General features: G+C 37.6%; 2 protein-coding genes across 17 annotated transcripts in view; one reads left to right on the forward strand and one right to left on the reverse strand.

Moving 5' to 3' along the window:
- Positions 1-22,711, forward strand: part of PLPPR1 (phospholipid phosphatase related 1) — a 337,564-nt gene that overhangs the window by 180,985 nt on the left and 133,868 nt on the right. The gene's annotated exons all lie outside the window — the stretch shown is intronic.
- Positions 10,001-22,711, reverse strand: part of LOC146407117 (uncharacterized) — a 101,116-nt gene continuing 88,405 nt past the window's right edge. For 3 of the 10 annotated variants that reach the window (XR_014824870.1, XR_014824875.1, XR_014824868.1), the window contains one exon: positions 10,001-11,228. Coding sequence is in view for 2 of the 10 variants with exons in the window: in XM_084991362.1 (XP_084847488.1) it covers positions 14,382-14,431; positions 20,431-20,504 (124 nt within the window). In the remaining 8 variants the exon portion in view is untranslated. Of the gene's footprint in view, positions 14,432-17,825; positions 18,006-20,430; positions 20,505-22,711 lie in introns of all 10 variants that reach the window. The other 7 variants (XR_014824874.1, XM_084991365.1, XR_014824879.1 and 4 more) reach the window with 6 other exon arrangements.

Genomic DNA, 22,711 nt, shown 5'->3' on the forward strand with positions numbered 1-22,711 from the left:
AAATCTTGGAGTTCCCATTGTGGCTCAGTGGTAACAAACCCAACTAGTAGCCAGGAGGCCACAGGTTCAATCCCTGGCCCCACTCAGTGGGTTATAGATGAGGCATTGCTGTGAGTTGTAGTGTAGGTGACAGACATGGCTGGGATTCTGTGTTGCTGTGGCTGTGGTGTAGGCCTGCAGCTATAGCTCTGATTCAACTCCTAGCTTGGGAACATCCATATGCTGCGGGTATGGACCTAAAAAAAAAAAAAAAAGAAAAAGAAAAGAAAGAAGGAAAGGAAATAATGCAAATCTAGGCTCAAGTTGAGCACCCCCTGACATCAATAGGTATATCTTCTAGATCTGAGTTTCTCAACCTTGGCACTTATTGACATTTTGGACTGGATGGTTCTTTTTTGTGGGGTTGGTTCTGTGAATTGTGAGACATTTAGCAGCATCCCTGGCTCTGCCTACTAAGTGTCAGCTGCACTTCTCCTCCAGCTGTGACAATCAAAAATGTTAATAGATGTTGCCAGATGTCCACTAGGAGCAAAATCCTAGTTTAGAGCCACTCTTCTAGATAGTACTTCTGTATGACTTCCTGATTACTTTTATGCAAAAATGCCATTTAAGTGAGCAAAATCATTTAAATATTATTATTTACCACCTGCAATTTAAAAGGGAGTTATTATTAAACCCATTTTTCAGGTGAGGAAATTGAGACTCTATTTGCCAAATGTTACACAGTTAATAAGTGGTAAGTTCTGGATTTGAATACAGATCTAATTACAATGCTCTCCTTCTTTCTACTACTTGAGCGCAAACTAGAGTATTATTTACATGTACCTTAGCTTGGGCCACTATGACAAAAATATCGCAGACTGGCTGGCTTAAACAGTAATTCTTTTGCATAGTACTGGAGGTTGGGAAGTCCAAGATCAAAGTGCTGGCATATTTGGTGTTTGATGGGGGCCTACCTCCTGGTTCATAGTTAGCTGGTATTTTTCCTGTGTCCTCACATGACAGAAGTATTAAGAAAGCTCTGCGAGGGTCTCTTTTACAAGGGCAGTAATCCCATTTGTGAGGGCTCCACCCTTATGACCTAATCTCCTCCCAAAGGCTTCACCTACAAGTACTATCAAATCGGGCTTAGGATTTCAACATATGAATTTGGGAGGGATACAAACCTTCAGTTCATAACAATATACATATAACACATGAAGCAGTAAAGTAACAAAGAAAAACATCAAAGAGCTACATCATTTGGTTGTTATTACATTGTTAAAGTCCCAAATATCTTTTAGAACAAGTTACTTTCTTATAATCTGGCTTCTCCTTAAATGGAAAGTAATTTATCTTTGAGGGTAATTAGATTCACAGAGTTTTCCTTTCCCATTAGAGTCACAGAGTTTTCCTTTCCCTAAGTATATTTGATCTCTCAGCTGAAGCTTTTATTACAGATTTCAAACTGATTAGTTTACATAACTGAAAAGTCCAGATATAGTTTCAGGTAAGGCTTTATCCAGGATTTCAAACACTTTCATCAAGGACTTTTTCTCCTCCATCTTTGAATTCCTTTTCTTAAGGCCAACGTCATTCTCAGATTCTACACTGGGGGCCAGCAGATCAAGGCTTTCCCTTTATGGTAATAGTTCAGGCTTTACAGCTTCATATAACACCATCCAAAAGGAAGAGAGAGTCTTTTGTGATAGTTCCACAGAACAGAGTGGATTCCCTTTTCTCTTAAGCTCCAGAAAATATTTCATTGGTTCTTACTGAGTTGTATGCCCAGCTTTGAGCCAATCAGGATGTGTGATTTGCTTTACCTATTAAAAGCTCAACTCTGGATTAGTCATGGGTTAATCCTCTTTAAATTATAGAGCCAAAATTGAAAAGTAGTTATTTCTAAAGGAAAGTTAAGAATATGATTCGAGAAGATGGGGGAATGTATGCTAGAGAAGACCAAATAATATGCTTCTACACCAGTGCTGTATTCATGTATTTCCTGAAATTGGCAGTTCTCCTTCAGTTCTCATTATTTCATACGTGAAATTCTATTACAGAGCTTTTATCATAAGCCTGTTTCTTTTACCTGGCATTATTGGAAAGTCCTTGACAAGTGCCCGGGTACTGTCAGTAGAAAGTGTGGTGAATCAACACCACAGAGCAGGTCTAATCCCAGGCCAGGGCTAGGTCAAAGGACCACCTATTGCTCCTTGGAGAGGCCTCCCAGCTGTTCCTATCAGTCAGTCAGAAACTGTCTGGATCATGGAGACTGAAGGCAGGATAGTATTTCATTCTTCAAGTGCAAAGGCAAGGGACTTACTGTTTTTGAGCACCTACTGTATACCAAGCAAATATACAGCCACCCTGTGAGGTAGATATTATTATCCCACTTTAAAGATGAAGAAATAGGGAGTTCCCGTTGTAGCACAGTGGAAATGAATCTGACGAGTAACCATGAGGTTGTGAGTTCAATCCCTGGCCTCAATCAGTGAGTTAAGGACCTGGTGTTGCCATAAGCTGTGGTATATGTCGAAGACGTGACTTGGATCGTGCATTGCTGTGGCTTTGGCATAGGCCAGCAGCTGGGGTAGCTTGATTCGACCCCTAGCCTGGGAACCTCAATATGCCTTGGGCGTGGTCCTTAAAAAAAATGAAGAAATAGAAGACCAGGAAGGTGAAGGAGTTTGCCCAAAGTCACACTCCCTATAAGAAGTAGAACATGGATTCACCGACATGTCTTTCATTCCAAAGCCTATACTTTTCATCACCCAAATTGAACCCCCCAAATGAATGTGTATTTTCTTAAAATCTATTGTGTATCAAGAAATATGCTCAACATTATTTGCATTTGAGTAAATGTAAAGCATTTCCCCTTTTCCCCAGGAATGAATGAGAAGAGGGAATGAGAAAAAGTAGGAAAGATCAAACCGTTGTATAATGAGAAGATCCTTAGCCACCCCTGTGATACACACATTGCCTAGAAAATTAGTATCAACGTGTAGTAACAAGAGCATCTGTAACAATAGTAAAGCAGTTGCTTCAGCAGAAATGCAGGGCAGGACTTCTTCAGGCAGTAACACTCAGTCCCCAGAGAAATTAGCAGCAGCCCTGCAGTGACATGGGAATCAAAGCAGCACTTGAGAAAGAGGGCAAGCTGGCAGTGTGCCTGCCAGTCCCATCATAAAGTATTTCAGCTCCGCCCCCAGGTTTGTGTGCCCTAAAAGAATTCCTGCTAGAGAAAGATGATGCAGCAATATGCATGAACTGGGTTCTGCCACAACTCAAACTCTGTAGTCTGGAACAGAACAAACAGGAAGAGCATTTGCTTATTCCTGGGCTATCTTGAAAAGAGACTGTAGCCATAGCATTTGTGTGTACTCTTCAACTGATAGGGTATTATGTGGATTTCTTTCAGCTCTGATAAGAATGTGGTTTTTAGCCACATTAAAATGCAACAGATCCTCTACCCAACTCAGTGTCTATATACCTTATACCTTGCCATCCTAAACCCCTGTACACTTCTGACAGATTGAGAGTTAAACTTGTTCTCTGACCATGATCGATAGTATACACAAAAACAAATAGCCATTTTTTTCCCCATGATGTGTCATAGAGATTACAGGCAATTGCATACAGTTTGGGTCATTCTGCAGATAGGCTAGAGCAGGAGCATTCAGATGGGTTCTGCAGAGAAATAGGCCTCTGAGAAAGTGTCTCAAAGAGGGCAGGGGGTGGGACCAGGTGGAAGCCTATGTGTTTCCTCCTTCCACCCCTTCTCCCCAGGATCCTCTACTGCACATGTTTCTGATAGGGGAGCTCTATGGGAGATTGTATCGGCAAACAGTTCCTAGAACAATATGGAAGTCAACAGCTCTGGAGGACACCAGCTGTTAGAGGCAAGTATCTCCTGAATCTGCATGGGAGCAGGTTGGTTGGTGTATAATACTTTTGGTCCTGACATCCAGAAAATAGAATTTCCAGAACTTCTGTGAAGACCATCCCTCATATGCTGAGATACCTCCCTCCCCAATTATAAAATCATTTTACTAATTCACCTACAGCCAACGAGAACCTATAGTAAGTTCTAAGTAAAGCATCAGGGCCTTAAGCCTCTGGATTGTCCATCTTGACTAGTGGGGCAATGAAAGGAGGCTACAGACTATTTTCCACCTGATCTGCCACCTAGGATTATTAGGAAATGCATTTTAAGATACAGAGTGAGGAAATTGTGCTATATTTTGAGTTAACCTGAGCCTCTCTGGGAAATGACAATTATAAATTTTCTTTGGTGTAAAATGAAATACCCAGTTGGCTTTGTCAATTTAAAGAAAATTGTATATGAATATATGTGAATATGTATTCATATAATATCTAAATGTACATAACCAAACTAGTATGTCCTCATTGTAGCAAACAGGTAGTCAATTTTTAGATCACATTTTTAAATTATATAGCAACAACTCTCTCCAATTTTCTCTCCTGACCCTATTAGTGTGTTGGAACCTGTGACTTGATATCTGGGTCTGAATTTTTCCTCTCTTATCAAGATGAAATAGCAAAGCCTCTCACCTCCCTAGAAGAGCTATTTTGAGGAATAATAAAAAGTTGCCATTGTGCTTTAGCCTCTGACAATTGACAATGTTAAGAGGCTGGATAAAGGAGAAAGATTTTGGAAAAAGAATTTTCCCTATAAATCTGGTGGTGAATGTCTTTTCTGTTGTTGATGGTTACACGCTAACAAGGTTTAAAAATGTTCTGCTAGGAAATTCGTGAGGATTCCAGGGCCATATCCAAAAAGATACAGTCTGCTATTGAATTTTGAGCATTCATTTTCATTCATTGTGGGAAACATAATTAAAAGCTTCCATTTTGATGACTGAATTCTTTTTTCCTTTTTCACTGAACCCAAAGTTACTGATGTTCAGACCTCTGTCATTGAGTCTTTGAGGGAGGGTTTTATTTCTCCTTTGCAAAGACAGCGTACAGGTGGCAGTTTACTTGGGAGAGAAATGCACTGTGGATGTTCCCCAAGGGCCCGTAGATGACCTAGGGCGGATGTTTATAGACACTGTGGAGAAGATCTGTGGGTGTGAAAGTCTGTGTTAGCGTCTTGGGCCTGGATTTGTGCCTGTCCAAGAATCTGTCTTTTGGAGTCATTTGAGGAATGAATTTTACCAGCACGTCCTCCTTAAGTAAAAAGAATCATTAAGTCAATTCTGTTAGAGTACATGACATCTTTAATGTATCTTACAGATCAGTTGTGGAGTGAAGTATTTGCATGGCTCACATTGCAGCTTTCTGAAAATAGAGGGCCCTGCAAACAGATTTAACAAGGGCCGTGCCTCACCTCACCGTGCAGAGCCAACTGGCTCATTCTGGTCCTACATAGCTCACCCAAAGCAAGAGCCAGATCGTGACCACACAGGGATTCACTCATAAACTCCCAGATTTCCACTTCTCATCCCAATTGCAAAATTTTCCTGTGCAGCTGACCCAAAGGAAGGAGAGTGCTCTGAAAACAACTGGAAGTGAGCAGTAATAGAACTCGGAGTGAGTTGCTTCTCACACAACCTGTCGCAAACCGTGCTTGCTTGTGTGCTATATTCGCCTTTGGAAACTTCGCCACTCACCCTTAACATGGCTCCTTCATTGTCCTTTGTATTTATCTAGCCAAACAATATAACCTAAAAGTGTCAAATATTTAGACAGTTATTATTAAGATGCTTTTATAAAAATGATAGATCCATTCTTGTTATACCAAACCAGATGCAAATCTTGGGGCTTGGAGGGCCTTTGGGATCAACCCCTCAAGACCACTTACTTTTGCACCTGGGGAAACTGAGGCGCAGAGAGAGAATGTCACTTATCCAGGGTCACACAGTAAGCTTAGTACGAGAAGTCTCCTACCCTCAGTTCAGTGCTCTTTCTCCAGAACCGAAGAGCCCATGGCTGCTTTTCATCTCTGACAATCTCAGTTCCTGAGTTTATTGTCTGACCTGATGGTTCAAATGGTCTTACTCTGGGCAGGTGTCAGTAGTTTTTTCTTAAAGTGAATTTCTTGGGGAACATGCTGCTTATGTAGTAGAACAATGCACTGCAATGTTTACTTCCCACTCCCACACATACCTCCCCCCACCCCATTCCAATCCAATACCAACCAGGTAGCCAGGGCCTCTGAGGGCTGTGTTAATCACAGGGCTATATGCTGGAGGGGGTGGAGGAGCTGAAGCTATTTAAACTTACTGACTTTTCTTATATTTTTTCAAAGCTTGTACACTCCTTAAAGTGATTATGCTGGAAGACTTGGAGGGATGGGGAAAGGAGGGTTGATTTGAGGGCCAACAGAGAGTAGGATATTCTGCAGAACTAGAAAAGAGGAACAAAATGGGTGGGTCTTTCACCTAATGGGGGTATGTTCTGCTGGGTGGCAGAACTCTCAGTTGGCATTACCTCACAGGTGATGACCTCTTGGCACACCACGGGAGGCTAGACCTTAGGGCCCAGGGCTCTGAGCCCCAGAAACGATGCCTGGGCTCTAACCATCACCCCAAGGGCCCATCTGATGCACTAAGATCCTGACGAGGGGGATTCCCAGCAGTTACAACAAATAAGTTTCTTGTGGCCCAGTGTGATGGTGAGTCAAAATTCAGATAGTGACTTTAAAAAAAACAGCAAAGGAAATGGGATGTTTTTTAACACCCTAATTTATAGCTGAGATTTTTTTTTTTGTGTGTGTGTCCTTTTGTCTTTTGGGGCCACACCTGTGGCATATGGAGATACCTAGGCCAGGGGTCAAATCGGAGCTGCAGCTGCTGGCCTACACCAGGGCCACAGCAACGCAGGATCTGAGCCATATCTGCAACCTACACCATAGCTCACAGCAATGCCAGATCCTTAACCCACTGAGCGAGGCCAGGGATTGAACTTGCGTCCTCATGGATGCTAGTCAGATTCCTTAACCACGAAGCCACAATGGGAATTCCTATAGCTGAGATTTTTACCTGTTCCATTTGTATTTAAAATTTTATCAAAGTGTGGGTATTACATTTGCCTCAACAACTGTAATCCTGGCAACATTTGTAGTGTACAAAAAGACACAACTTCAAAAGCAATGACTTGCCCCTGGAAAGGTTTATAGTGTAGTGGAAATTTTGTCTGCCCTGTGAACCCTTTTCTGATGAGACATACCCTTCTCTGGGCTACTACTGTAACTTGTAAATGCATCTTTAATTGCACTTGACCCTCTACTTATGATTATTCATGTATAGGACTTTCCCCTCACTAGACTGCAAGCTCATTCAAGGTAGGGTCTATGCCTTATTCTTCAGCGTGTTCCCATAAACTAGCACAGATACAGGCGTGTGAGAGACTATCAATAAATCTCTTTTATGCCACAGTCAGAGCTGTGGCTTTCCTATAGCATTTTCCCTCAAAGGAATTTTAGGGTAAATTATGGGTCAGTTGCTCAGGCTACACATAATTTCGAGATGAGAGAGAAAAAAACAAACAAACTTCTGTGCTCTTCATTTAATCTAAAGAAAACAGGAAAGCCCAAAGTTATTTAGAAGGTGTGAGGATTCTAGCTTTTCAGTGGTGCTTCTTATGCTTTCAACTCACTCGGGTCAATTAAACAAACTCAAAAGGAATACCTAGCGTGTTTGGAGCACTTTTCTCTGTGCCATGAGGGAGCACACAGACACACACAGGCTCTAGTAAGGAGCTCCCAGCCTATTGGACAGGGCAGGCAAAACCAATGTGAGTGGTAAAAAAAATCACGTTGCAAATTCCCTTTCCTTCGTATCTGCTATAGGACCCTCTTCAAAGCCTCACATAAGCCTACCTGACTGAAGCTCTGGTACTCATGCCACCCCACGCCAGTCACATGCATTTAGAGGGAAGTCGTATGAACTCTGAATTTTGAAAGCAAAGAGCTAGGTTCTAATCCTTTATTTGGAGCCTAGTTTCTTTTATTTCTTCATCTGTAAATGGATGTAACATTTGCTTCAGAGGTCTATTTACAGTATATCATACTTAAATGTGCTGTATAAAAAACATTTTTAAAAAGTTAAAAGGGGGAGTTCCCGTTGTGACTCAATGTGTTGAGAACATGACATGGTAACCATGAAGATGCAGGTTCAACCCCTGTCCTCATTCAGTGTGTTGGAGATCTGGTGTTGCCACAAGCTGCAGCAGATATGGCTCGGATCCACATTGCTGTGGCTGTGGCATAGGCCACCCAACAACTGTAGTTCCAATTCGACCCCTAGCTCAGGAACTTCCATATGCCACAGGTGAGTCCCTAAAAAGAAAAAATAAAGTAAAAATAAAGAAAAGACACTCTTCCAAATAAAGAATAAGTAAACAAGGCAAATATACAGAATGAGTATATAAAAAAAGGGAACTGAATAGAGAGGATCAAAAATAAGGAAGTAGCAAGGGCAGATAAAGCCCATTTAATCAATAAACTCAAATATAAAAGTAGAGAAACTGGACAGAGGTTGAAATTGACAGTAAATTCCAGTGGGACTGTTGGTGATGTAATATATTCAGGAGATGAGATTATTTAAAAGCAGACCAACTAAATTCATCATAAATGCTAGTTAGAAAATGGGGGCATCATCATCTAAAAGAGTAAAATAGTAAATTTAGTGTAGAGGTAGAAGGTGACTAGACAGGGCAGCAGCTAAATCTTTGGGAGAGTGAGTTAGCTGGGGAGGAAAAATAGGAAGTTAAAGGACATTTGCAGGAGAGAAATACAAAATAAGTGAGTTGAAAGGATCAACTGATTAAGATCCCTCTCCCCAAGTCACTGTATTATTTACCTAGGAATCAGTATAAAGTGTTTAGAACTGCAGCCTGCACGGAGATTCATGTGACCAAATGGGCCTTTTCCATGACCTGCCCAGTCAAAATCATGCAGGTCTTAACTCAGAATAAAAAAGAGATTAGGTCTCCTTCCAGAAGATTGTCTTGTTTGTTATTGGGTCAGAGATTTGATATTGGATCAATGACACATTCTCTTTTTATTAATTGAAGTATGGTTGATTTACAATATTGTGTTAGTTTCAGGTGTACAGCAATGATTCAGTTTCTTATATTTTTCAGATTCTTCTCCGATATACGTTATTACAAAATATTGATTATAGTTCCCTGTGGTATAGAATAGTCCTTGTTGTTTATCTAATTTACATATAATAGTATGTATGTTACTCCCACATTCCTAATTTAGCCCTCTGCCTCACCTTTTCCCTTTAGTAACCATAGTTTTTTTCCTATGTCGGTGGGTCAATTTCTACTTTGTAAATAAGTTAATTTGAACCTTTTTTTAAGATTGCACATATAAGTGTTATATTTGTCTTTAAAAGACTTAGTATCTCTAGGTCCACCCATGTTGGTGCAAATGGCATTTTTTCATTTTTATGGCTAATATTTTATGTGTTACATACCACACCTTTATCCATTCGTATGTCAACAGATATTTGGATTGCTTCTGTCTTGACTATCATAAACAGTGCTGCAGTGACCATAGGGGTGCATGTACCTTTTTGAATTATAGTTTTGTCCAGATATATGCCCAGGAGTGGGATTGCTGGATAACATGGTAGTTCTATATTAGCTTTCTGAGGAACCTCCATACTGGTCTCCATAGTGATTGTACCAATATATATTCCCACCAACAGTGAAAGAGGGTTCTCTTTTCTCCACATCCTCTCCAACATTTACTAATTGTAGGCTTTTAGATGATGGCCATTCTGACTGGGGTGAGGTGGTACCACTCACTGTAGTTTCGATTTGCAAATCTCTAATGATTAGTGATGTTGAATATATTTTCATGTATTTTTTGGCCATCTGTATGTGTTCTTTGAAGAAATTTCTATTTAGATCTTTTGATTATTTTTTTATATTGAGCTGTATCACCTTGTATATTTTGGAGATTAATCCCTTTTCAGTTGCATCACATGCAAAGATTTTTCTCCATTCCATAGTTTGTCTTTTCATTTTGTGTATGGTTTCCTTTGTTGTATGAAAGCTTTTATGTCCCATTTGTTTTTGTTTTTATTTTCTTTAGGAGGTGGATCCAAAAAGATATTGCTGTGATTTATGTCAAAAAAGTGTCCTGTCCTATGTTTTCTTCTGGTTTTATAGTATCCAGTCCTACATTTAGGTCTTTAATCCATTTTGAATTTATTTTTGTGTATGGTGTTAGAGGATGTTCTAATTTCATTCCGTTCCATGTAGCTGTCCAGTTTTCCTCGTACTGCTTATTAAAGAGACTTTTTTCCATCGTATATTCTTGCCTCCTTTGTCATAAATTAATTGACTATAGGTATGTGAATTTATTTCTGGGCTTTCCATCCTGTTCCGTTAATCTGTATGTCTATTTTTGTGCCAGTACCATGCTGTTTTGATGACTGTAGCTTGTAGTATAGTCTGAGGTCAGGGAGCCTGATTTTTCCAGCTCTGCTTTGTTTCCCTCTCAAGATTTCTTTGGCTATTCAGGGTCTTTTGGGTTTCCATACAAAATTTTTAAATGTTTGTTCTAGTTCTGTGAAAAATGCCATTGATAATTTGATAGGAATTGCACTGAATCTGTAGAATACCTTGGGTAGGATAGTAATTTTGACAATATTGATTTCTCCAATCCAAGAATATAGTATATCTTTCTGTTTGTATCACATTTGATTTCTTTCACCATTGTCTTATTTGGAGTACAGGTCTTTTGCCTCCTTGGGTAGGTTTATTCATAGGTATTTTATTCTTTTTGATTCAGTGGTAAATGGGACTGTTTTATTAATTTTCCTTTCTGATCTATTATTGCTAGTATATAGAAATACAAGAGATTTCTGTATATTATTTTCATATTCTACAACTTTACTGAATTCATTGATCAGCTCTAATAGTTTTCTAGAATTGTGTTTAGGATTTTCTGTGTACAGTATCATGTCATCTGCAAACAGTGGCAGTTTTACTTCTTGACACATTGATTCTTAAAGATGGTTTTGTACTGAAGTGAAAATAAAATGTATCTGTAATTATTCAGTCAAAAAAGTGCAGTTTAAGAATCAACTGTTATCTATGTTTATTATTTTCTAGTTCATTGAATTTTCCACTCAAGATCTTAGAAACAAGAGGTAGTTCTCTTAAGTACTTTATAGCCAATTTAGGGGCAGTGATTCAACTCTTCCATAAGAATAAGCAGACTTTTAGAATTAAAACTTAATTCTTCCATTTATAAAAGTAATCTGTAGGAAAGAAAAAAGGAGAAAAAATAATTCATTGTTCAGTCATACAAAGAAAGCAACCCACCACCAATAATGTGATGTATGTCCTTCTAGTATTTTCTATGTAAATTTTATTTCATAGTTGGGATCATAATGATATTTCAGATATAGCTTCATTTACTTATCCTAATTATAAAGAGGACATTTTAAAATACTTTTTTAAAAATGAGATGCCTAAGTCTAAAATGCTGTGCATTTGAATGCTTTTTTCTCTCAGTTTCAACAGACCTTAAAATCTTTAACAGGAAGTAAAATTCAGCATTAAATCGGACTATAAATTTAGAGAACCTATTTGGAGGGTCACAGCCAGCAAAGTCAGCAGATTCTAAAGCCTCTCCAATTTCTATGCCTTGCCAAGTGACTGAAGTGGAGAGGCAATTTGACTATTGCCTTCTGACTTTAATTAATGTTTAATACTGAACAGCAAAAGTGCACTTCCTCTTGTAAGTTCTCATTAAGTTCCTTTTGAATCAGTTAACACTCTGTTTATAAAGATGTGGATATTTTCTCTAATTACTGTAATTTTGGCTACTGCTGTAAAAATCAGTGCTCCATGTCACGCTGTCAGAGATCATTACAGATGTCTATGTACTTTTCTCCTCCCTCCCCTGGAAAGGATCCAGTTATCTCTGAAAATTAAATGCATTAAAGGGCTCAATAAAGGATAGGAAAATCCAGACATAGCACTTCTCATTTCAAGCCATTCCAGAATAAAACCAGGATGTATTCATCAGGGTGATGAAATGTGGTCTGCTTAAAGATTAAGGACATGGATGCAGAGTTCTGTTACTTATAATAAATTTCATTATTATAAAATCCAATTCATCCTACCAAACAAGAATGAACTGAGGTGATTTATGCTCTCGGAAGCACATTTCCCACTCCTGGTATTTTCTTTTGCATGAAGAGATATCTCTAAGGGCCTCTCTCTACCCCTTCAGGTGCCCTTCCCCTGGGGTGGAATTTTCACCCTTGCTGAATTTGGAAGAAGACCTGGGCACGTATAGCTCAGCTTTTTTTCTCCTTCCTGCCCCTTGGGAGCCAGACACCAGAAGAAACATGTGTTCTAGTCTGTGCCTTTTCTGTGAGGAAAGACTGTGGTTTTCTAGCTGTCTGTGACTGAGTAGGTAAGTCTACTTAATTCTGTGGTTCAGTATGAGAAGATCCAGTTAAGCCACATCCTCTAACCTAGCCTTTAGTAGTAACACAGGACTCTCTTGATCTTTCTGACACCTTCTCTCTCTCTTGATTGATTCAAAACCCTTGGTGAACTAAAATGGGTGTTTTTTACCACCAAACACAAAGGCTGGTGATTCAAAAACAAAGTAAAAATGCCACTCTGTTTTAGGGTGCTGTTTTAAAGTAGTGCTATTTTCCTTCCTGTTACTGCAGGCAGCATCCAGGAAGAAATACTATAAGAGTTTATTACACTGAGAAAAATATACCCAAATAGAAACACATATGCCAGGAGTTCAGACAATGGCCCCAGAGGTCAAGGCAAGTTTTATAGTACATAGTCCATGTCTGCCATATACCTAGAAGGAGCTGAATGAACGTAAAAAATCTGGATGAGCATTAAGGGTGGAAATAGTCAGCCTTCTCATACTTCAAATAGAACTGAATCAGAAAAAGCTATAGGTGTATGTATGTGTGTGTGTGTTTTGAGGTATCCTTCCTTTGCATTATTTCTTAAGATCTCAAATTTTAAGTCCTAGAATTGTACCTTCTAAGACACAAAGCTAAGTATTTTTGAGGAAAGAGGAGCTAGAAAAATGGAATATCGAAATTTTCTATAAAGTATGATAATTCCTAAGTAATTCTATCTGCCATCTAGCATTTATGTCATGGTAGATCTGGAAATTTTGCATTGATTTTTATTGGTGTTTAACCATCTTTCCATCCTTGACCAATCTGGGGTTGTGTATGTGTTTGAGTGAAGAAACGTAGCTCTTTATCTCATATACTGTGCATTCCAAATCTAAAGATTTTTTCCTTTCCCCCTAATTCTTTTCACAATTATATGTTTTTGCCTATGCCAGTAAAAGAGGAGAAGGAAAGATAAACCAGTATTTGTTGTATTAGAGAAGTTCTAACACAGAAAGGACTATTTGATTTCACTCTCATTACAGCTAAATGAGAGCTGTGAGCATTAGTGATGCTAGTTCACCATGATGCCAATTCAGCTGTCTTCCCAGTTCCTAGGACTTGGAAATGCTGAATCTGCAGCTGCTGTGATATTTTTCTCTCTCCGTTTAAGGCCTCTGGCATTTTTCATTTATCTTGGAAAAACCAAATATGTGCATGCTGTACTTTTATTTAGTTAAATTTCATTCAGAATAGATGACATTTCTATGTGGATTTTTCTAAGAAAAATCGTTTCCCTACTGCTTTGATTTGTGATCATTTTTAAATGCTTAGAATTATCAAGAGTACTTATTCTGAGTCAAGTTCTCCTGTTGATAGAACACCAATGCCCCCTACTGATAAAATTCCCAAAACCTTTCTTGAGAAAATGAGAACAGAAACCCCTCACTTGGATTAGGCATGGTATTCACTGGACTTGTCTGAAAAGGACACCTGCTTTTTAGGATCATCTTGGTCTATTTTGTTAGCCTCTCATTAGTGTAATTTCTTCTATTAGTCTTTACTAAAGCAGCTAGAAGTTATTTCATGCTTGGTTGGCTTTATTAGAAAAACAATTTTAAAGGTATCAGTGGAGTTTTATACCTGACATAATGTGAACCAGAACTAACATTCGATTATTGTAATGTAAATTCCTGTTACATTATGTTTATATTTAATGGGGAAAGTCCCTCCAAATGCCTTCATATTTGTCTTCCTCTTTCTTCAGTATTTATAGAATTCAGGCATGAGGGGACTTAGTATCTAATGCTCCAGATTTACCTGAATCCTGTCTAATGTCATCTCTATCAAATAATTGCTTAGTTTCCCCTGGTGACAGAGAACACATCACATATAAAATCAACTTTTTGCATCTTTGAACATTCTGGAAGAAAGTTCATGCAATATTTTTCTCTGTTCAGTTTCCAATATTGGGCAGTTTCTACTCTTTGCTTGGTATAACAACTATAATTCTTCTTAATTCTTCAAATCTCATGCCCTTCTCCTGGCATTCTTCTCTTCTCCAGGAAGAATAATGTCAACTGTTAGAGAAAAGACAAAGATTTCTATAAAGGTGAGATAGATAAAAGGGGCAAGAATTTAGGACAGAATGCTAGTAGGGTATAAAATTCCTAATTTCAAGTGATGTATTAATTGTTACTTTCTGTCTTCTACCTCTCCCCCCACCCTGCATACCTCATGGTTACAATACACTTTTTTATAATTTAATTTTTATTGTATATTATAATATACTTGATTTGCAATGTTGTTAGTTTCAGATATACAGAAAAGTGATTCAGTTACACATATATCCATTCTTTTTCAGAGTCTTTTCCCATATAGGTTATTAAAGAAGACTGAGTGGAATTCCCTGTGATACACAGCAGGTCTTTATTGATGACCTATTTTATATGTAGTAGTGTATATGTGTTAATTCCAAACTCCTAATTTACTCCTGCCCCCCACCTTTCCCCTTTGGTAACCATACATCTGTTTTTGAAGTCTGTAAGTCTATTTCTGTTTTGAAATAAGTGCATTTGTATCCTCCCTTTTTTTAACCACACAAGTCATGTGATATATGTATTTCTCTGACTTAACGGTACTTAGCATGATAAGCTCTAGGTTCATCCATGTTGCTGTAAATGGCATTATTTCATTCTTTTTTATGAGTAATATTCCATTGCATATACATACCACATCTTCCTTACCCAATCCTCTGTTGTTGGAAATTTAAGTTGCTTTCATATCTTGGCTATTGTAAGTAGTGCTGCAGTAAACATAGGGCTGGCATGTGTCTTTTTGACTTTTTTTTTTTTTTTTGACATATGCCCAGGAGTGGAATTGCTATTTTATATTTAGTTTTCTGAGGAACCTCCATACTGTTCTATGCAGTGGTTGCACCAATTTGCATTCCCACCAACAGTGTAGGAGGGTTCCCTTTTCTTACAACATCTCCAGCATTTATTGTTTGTCGGCTTTTTGAAGATGGCCATTCTGACTGGTGTGAGGTGATACCTCACTGTAGTTTTGATTTGCATTTCTCTTATACTTCGAGATGTTGAGCATCTTTTCATGTGCTTTTTGGCCATCTGAATGTCTTCTTTGGATAAATTTCTATTTAGATCTTCTGCCTGTTTTTTTTATTTGTTTTTTTTTTTAATATTGAGCTGTATCATCTTGTATATTTTGGAGATTTAATTCCTTGTCATTTGAATCACAAAGATTTTCTTCCATTTCATAGGTTGTCTTTTCATTTTGTGTACATTTTCCTTTGTTGTACAAAACCTTTTAGGTCCCATTTGTTTTTGTTTTTTTATTTTCTTTACTCTAGAAGATGGATCAAAAAAGATATTGTTGTGATTTATGTCAAAAAGTGTCCTGTCCTATGTTTTCTTCTATTTTTATAGTATCCAGTCCTACATTTAGATCTTTAATCCATTTTGAATTTATTTTTGTGTATGGTGTTAGAGAATGTTCTACTTTCATTCTGTTCCATGTAGCTGTCCAGTTTTCCTAGCACTAAAGAGACTGTCTTTTTTCCATTGTATATTCTTGCCTCCTCTGTCATGATCAATTGACCATACATATATAGAGTTATTTCTGGGCTTTCTATCCTGTTCCATTAATCTGTATGTCTATTTTTGTGCCAGTACCATACTGTTATGATAACTGTAGCTTTGTAGTATAGTCTGAAACCAGGAAGCCTGATTCCTCCTGCTCTTTTTTTTTTGTTTGTTTTTGTTTTTTACCTTAAGATTGCTTTGGCTATTCAAGGTCTTTGGGGTTTCCATACAAATTTTTTAAATGTTTATTCTAATTTTGTGAAAAATGCCATTGATAATTTGATAGTGATTGCATTGAATCTGTATATTGTCTTGGGCAGGATAGTCATTTTGACAATACTGATTCTTACAGCCCAAGAGCATGGTGTACCTTTACATCTGTTTATGTCATCCTTGATTTCTTTCATCCATATCTTGTAGTTTTCATAGTATAGGTCTTTACCTCCTTAGGTAAAGCTATTCCTAGGAATTTTATTGTTTTTGGCATGATAGTAATGGTTTTTTTCCTTAATTTCTCTGATCTTTCATTGTTAGTGTATAGGAACGCAAGAGATTTCTGTGTATTAATTTTGTATCCTGCAACTTACTGAATTTGGGCTCTAATAGTTTTCTGGTAGCATCTTTAAGATTTTCTATGTATAGTATTGTGTCATCTGCAAACAGTGACAGTTTTACTTCTTACTTTTCCAATTTGGATTCTTTTTATTCCTCTTTCTTCTCTGATTGCTGTGACTAGGACTTCTGAAACTATGTTGAATAAAAGTAGTAAGAGTGGACATCCTTGACTTCTCCCTGATTTTAGCACAAATGCTTTCAGCTTTTAACCATTGAGAGTGATTTTAGGTTTGAGTTTGTCATATATGGTCCTTATGTTGAGGTAGGTTCCCTCTATGCTCACTTTGTGGATAAGTTTTATCATAAATGGGTATTGAATTTTTTCAAAAGTGTTTTATGAATCAATTGAGATGATCATAGGTTTTTATTCTTTAATTTGTTAATATGGTGTATCACATTGATTAACTTCCAGATATGAAAGAATCTTTGCATTCATTGGATAAATCCTACTTGATTATAGTGTATGATACTTTTGATGTATATTTGTATGTGGTTTACTAATATTTTGTTGAGGATTTTTGTGTTCTGTGTTCATCAGTGATATTGGCCTATACTTTTTTTTTTTTTTTTTTTGTGGTATCTTTGTCTGCTTTTAGTTTCAGGATCATGGTGGCCTCATAGAAAAAGTTTGGGAGTGTTCCTTCCTCTGCAGTTTTTTGGAAGAGTTTCTAAGAATAGGTATTAACTCCTCTCTAAATATGTGATAGTACTCAACTGTGATACCATATAGTCCTAGATTTTTGTTTGTTGGGAGTTTTTAAATCACAGTTTCAATTTCAGTACTTGTTATTGGTCTGTTCATCTTTTCTACTTCTTCCAGGTTCAGTCTTGAAAGTTTGTACCTTTGTAAGAATTTGTCCATTTCTTCTAGGTTTTCCATTTTATTGGCATATATTTGCTTTTTGATTTACTTAGTTGTTCTTCTGGGGTTTTGTCTTGTTCCTTTTTCTTGAATATATTTCTTTGCTGTCTCATTTTGTCTAACTTTTTGTGTTTGTGATCTCCTTTCTTCAAGCTGTAGGACTGTAGTTCTTCCTTCTTCTGGTATCTGCCCCCAGTGGGTGAGGTTGGTCCAGGGCCTTGTGCAGTCTTCCTAGAAGGCGGCACTGGTACATGCCAACTGGTGCATGAAGCTAGCACAGGAGCTCCACAGAACTGGGGGTAACAGATTTCACTCTTGGAGGGTGCACATGAGATTTCACATACACTGGAAACCAGGGAGAAGCAGTGGTTCCACAGGAGCCTGGGCCAGACCTACCTGCTGGTCTTGGAGGGTCTCTTCGGGAGGCAGGGGTCTACTGTGGCTCAATGTGAGGGCTAGGACACTAGTGGCATAGGCCCCAGGAATATTGATCAGCATGAGCTCTCCAAAAGATCACAACTTTGGCACCAGGATGTGGCTCCACCCAACAGCATGAAGACTCCAATGCTGTGACACCTCAAGCGAAACAGTAGCAATATCTACTGTTAATTTCCCATTTTTTTCACAGAAATATTTCTCATGTAGAGTCCTTATGGCTCCTTTTTTTTTAAAGTTTATAGCTGTCTTGATCTAGGTGCAGCATCACATCAGGGCAAAATATTCTAAATATGCACTGATTAGTCCAGACAAAAGCTGAACTATCACTGTCTATAAGTTCTAGAACTGTTAATAGAGCCAGGGGGAACAAAATTGTGCAAGTGACACTATGGTATTTATGCACATTGAGTTAATCTATTCCATAAAGATGAATTAAGTGTTCACTGTGTACCAGAAACTATGCTAAGCTCTGAGGCTACAAAGATAAATAGAACTTAGCCCTTTCTCTCGAGGAGCTCACAGTTTAGTGGTGAAGCTTGTCATGCAAAACAAGCAATTCCTGCTCTGTGTTATATACTACAATAAGAAAATGAGGCTCTTTGGAGAGTTTCTGTTGTGGCCCAGTGGAAATTAATTTGCCTAGGAACCATGAAGTTGCAGGTTTGATCCCTGGACTCAGTGGGTTAAGGATCCAGCGTTGCTGTGAGCTGTGGTGTAGGTCGCAGATCTGGCATTGCTGTGTCTCTGGCATAGGTCAGCAGCGACAGCTCCAATTGAACCCTTAGCCTGGGAGCCTCCATATGCCATTGGTGTGGCCCTAAAAAAAAAGACAGAAAAAAAAAAAGATAAAATGAAAATGATGCTCTTTGGGAATATGGAAGAGAAGTTTTCAAATGCTGCCTAGAGAAGGCAAGGATTATGCCCTAAAGAGATTAATCAGGCAAAGAAATGGAACAAAGAACAATTGAAGCAAAAGGAAAAACATATGAATTGGCCAAAATGTATAATAAAAACAATATATATGTAGGTAACCTTACTTTAAGCAGAAATGTATGATTGGTCTATTGGATACTTGCAAGGAAGGACTATGAGATGCAATTGGAAAGGTAGGGAGAGGACTCAGCCCATCAAGATCTGGAATGGCATGCTATTGGGATTACTATCCTCTAGAAAAGGAAATCAATAGACTTTTTATAATTCAAGTGTCTTAGAAAAAGTGCCCTAGTGGAAGTGTGATATTAAGGAAACAGAATCAATTGAACTTCAAGTCTACCTGAATGTGGAGGAGAAAAAAAAAAGAATCAGGCACAACTCTCATTTCTCAGCTTATATGGGAGGTGGTAAGATTTTTCTGAGAAGGAAGTACTGAAGGAAGAGGTCTGAGGAGGTAGAGGGAGGGTAGTTATAATTTACCTTGAAAATCTTGAGTATAAGATGCTTTAAGAAAGATCTAGAGGCAGATGTTGAGTATGGATTTAGAAGTAAAGGTTTGGCATTCAACAGAGAGATCTAAATTAGAGTTTCTGTGAATAATCAAAGTCGGGGGGGAATTGAAGCCATTAGAGGAGTAGATGAGAAAGTAAAGTCTGGAACTTAAGAAGGGGAGTTGTGTAAGAAATAGATATCTCATCATATAAGAGGCAATTGAAACCCTGGGAATACTTGAGATCCCCCAGTAACAAATGGTGAGAATAAAGTACAGAACCAAAGGTAGAATGAGGTGCACACTTTAGGAGAGTTGACAAAAAAGGCTTGAGATGCTATTCTGAGACCGGGAAAATAACCACAAAAGAAAGGAAACCAAGAGAAGAGAGAACTTAAAGAATAAAAAATGTGATTAGGAGTGTCAAATACTGCAGTGGCATGAATCAAATAAGCTTAAGACTGAAAACTGTTTCATGTATTTTTCAATTAGGAAGTCATTGCTGACCTAAATGAAGCCAACTTGGAGAGAGCAAATACAGTTAACCGCTGAGTAGCTTTGCACTGTAGAAAAGTAAAAAGATCAGATGGTAGCTAAAGGTAGTAATAAAATGAAGGGAGAGTTTTAATTTTTGTTCTGTGTTTTATTTTAAATATTTAAGATGTTCTCAGAAGAAGTGAAGGTGGAAGGGCTCCAGATTCAGAAGGAGGAAGAATAATGGGAACAGCATTTTCTAGAAAGATCGATTAGTTAGGTCAAGAGGGGAAAGCCTTTTTCCTAAGTCTTATTCCCTTGTTGCTGTTCTTTTAAGGTAATCGTATGCCCCTCTCATACCCACCACCCAGTATTTGAGTAATGGATTACTTTAGACTCAAGTGTTAGGGGTTCTGTTTTCTATCTTTATGAAATTTGAGTTAAATTTAGTCTCTCATTCTAGATTGTTGAGACCTTTTCTGATTTTGTCTTTCAGTATATGTGCTGTCCCTTCAAAGTTCATATCCATCATTCACAGATTTGATAAGGCTGATTTCCAACTCAATGACATAAAACTAAAAATATGCACATACCTAGATTTTTCCATTAATGTTACTACTGATTCATTAATAAACTCATTTTCAGTTCATCCAATATTCAATATACCTGTCATCCAGTCCACATTTTTGTCTTGTCCACCAGGTTTCTCAAGGTTAACTTTTGCCATATTCTTGGATGTACTTAGAGAACAAATAATTCATTTCCTTCCAATGCCAATCTAGTAACTCCATTAAACAGTGAAATAAAATGAGCATGAGATGACCTTACACGTGCTTAGTGAGCCCACCCTGGCTCAAGGTAATCAGTGCTTTCTCTTCTAAGAGCAAAGAACATTGCCCTGTAATATCCATTCTAGAGTCATGCCCCAGAGAAGTGTAAAATTCAGTTATCGTCATTGGCAATGCTTTTAAGTCTGTATACTTTACTTTCTGAAATTTGGAAATAATGTTTGCCTATATTTAACCTTCCTATTTCTCTTTTACTCTCAGTAATTCCCTAAAACTTTCATTTGCAAGTTTCTCAGTCCTGGATGCAAATTCCATTTGTAAACACATTTAAATTCATTTAAAGCAACTTTGTTCTTCCTTCAGTCACTCCCTACATTTGGGACCAAAGCCATTCTCACTTTTTAAAACTAAAAAACGTTTCTCTAGACAAATAAATACCAAATAGTTCTGCTTTCTCAGTACCATCCATCAGTATCCCACTATCATTGTCTTATCTCATCACATTTAATTGATGTGATGAAACCACTGTTTACTTTGCATTTTGAACATCTGAACACACAATAAAAGAGATCCACTGTATATGTGTCTCAGCTCTCTTTCCTTTCATCTTTTATACATCCAGTTGCCAAACCCGGCCTCATGGTAAGGTTCCCCATACAGCCCAAAGAGTTTCTTTCTTTAGTTTCTCCTCTTCTTTTTCATTAGAACTTCATTTGTGACAGTTTTAATTGATAGATTTATCTTCTAGGTTTTCATGTCTTAGACTCTTGCTGCTTCCTCAAGGTCTTTGGTCAGAAACAAATTTGTGAAAAAAAGAATTTTACAAACTCAACCTTTCCTGTCTCAGGAATTCCCATACACCGAACTCCTATATGACATGGCAGCTTTTTTCCTTCTATGTCCACTTAGGCAATTTATTTTTGATTGTTTTACATGGATTATAGCATATTGATCTGATACATTAACTATAAACAACCTAATGTCTTATATCAAAATTGACTGCAAATTTGATACTTATTTCATGTGAATTGTGAAGCAAATGAAAAATGGAAGGTATGTGACTTACTAGGTGAACAAAATTATATTTCTCAACTACCAATGAGGCTTGGATTCCTCATCATAAAGGAGTTAAACTGATAAAGTAATTGCTTCGTATTATTTTAGATATGTGACTGACTAGGATAATCATTTGTACATTTCAAATCCCTGAAATTTGGAGATAGTCTCTTTTCTATGTTGACATACAGTAAGGTACACCTTTGATGTTGTGAACACAATACTAAAGAAAGTGTTAAAACCAAGAAGTTGTATTCATTTAAAAGATGTCATAAAGTAAAAAGATAAATCATTACCTGAGAATATTTATTTGCTACAAATGTATCTGATAAAAGATTAGTGTCTAGAGTTCATTAAAAACTACTTCAAATCAAACAAAAGCAGAAATATAGACCAATAGAACAGGAGAGAAAGCCCAGAATTAAACCCACGCATCTACAGTCAACTAATCTATAACAAAGGAGGCAAGAATATACAATGGAGAAAAGACGGTCCCTTCAATAAGTGGTGCTGGGAAAACTGGACAGCTACTTGCAAAATAGTAAAATTAGAATACTTCCCAATACCACACACACACAAAACTCAAAATGGATTGAAGACCGGAATATAAGACCAGATACTATAAAACTCTTAGAGAAAAACATAGGCCAAACACTCTCTGTCATAAACTACAGAAATATCTTCTCAGATCCACCTCCTTGAGTAATGATAATAAAACCAAAAATAAACAAATGGGAGCTAATTAAACTTAAGAGATTTTTGCACAGCAAAGGAAACCCTAAATAAAATGAAAAGACAACCTAGAGAGTGAGAAAAAATATTTGCAAATGTAGTGGCTGACAAGGGATTATTCTCCGAAATATATAAACACCTCCTGAAGCTCAACACCAAAAAACTAAACAACCCCATCAAAATGGCCACAATATCTAAAGACACAATTCTCCAAAGAAGACTTAGCGATGGCCAAAAAACACATGAAAAGATGTTCAACATCACTAATTATTAGAGAAATGCAAATTAAAACTACTATAAGATACCATGTTACGCCAACCAGAATGGCCATCACCAAAAACAATTAATGCTGGAGAGGGTGTGGAGAAAAG

The sequence above is a fragment of the Sus scrofa genome, chromosome 1, assembly GCF_054392235.1.
Source record: "Sus scrofa isolate SSC_HxYL_T2T_F1_AM1 chromosome 1, Sscrofa_HxYL_maternal_Yorkshire_Landrace_v2.0, whole genome shotgun sequence".
NCBI lineage: Eukaryota > Metazoa > Chordata > Mammalia > Artiodactyla > Suidae > Sus > Sus scrofa.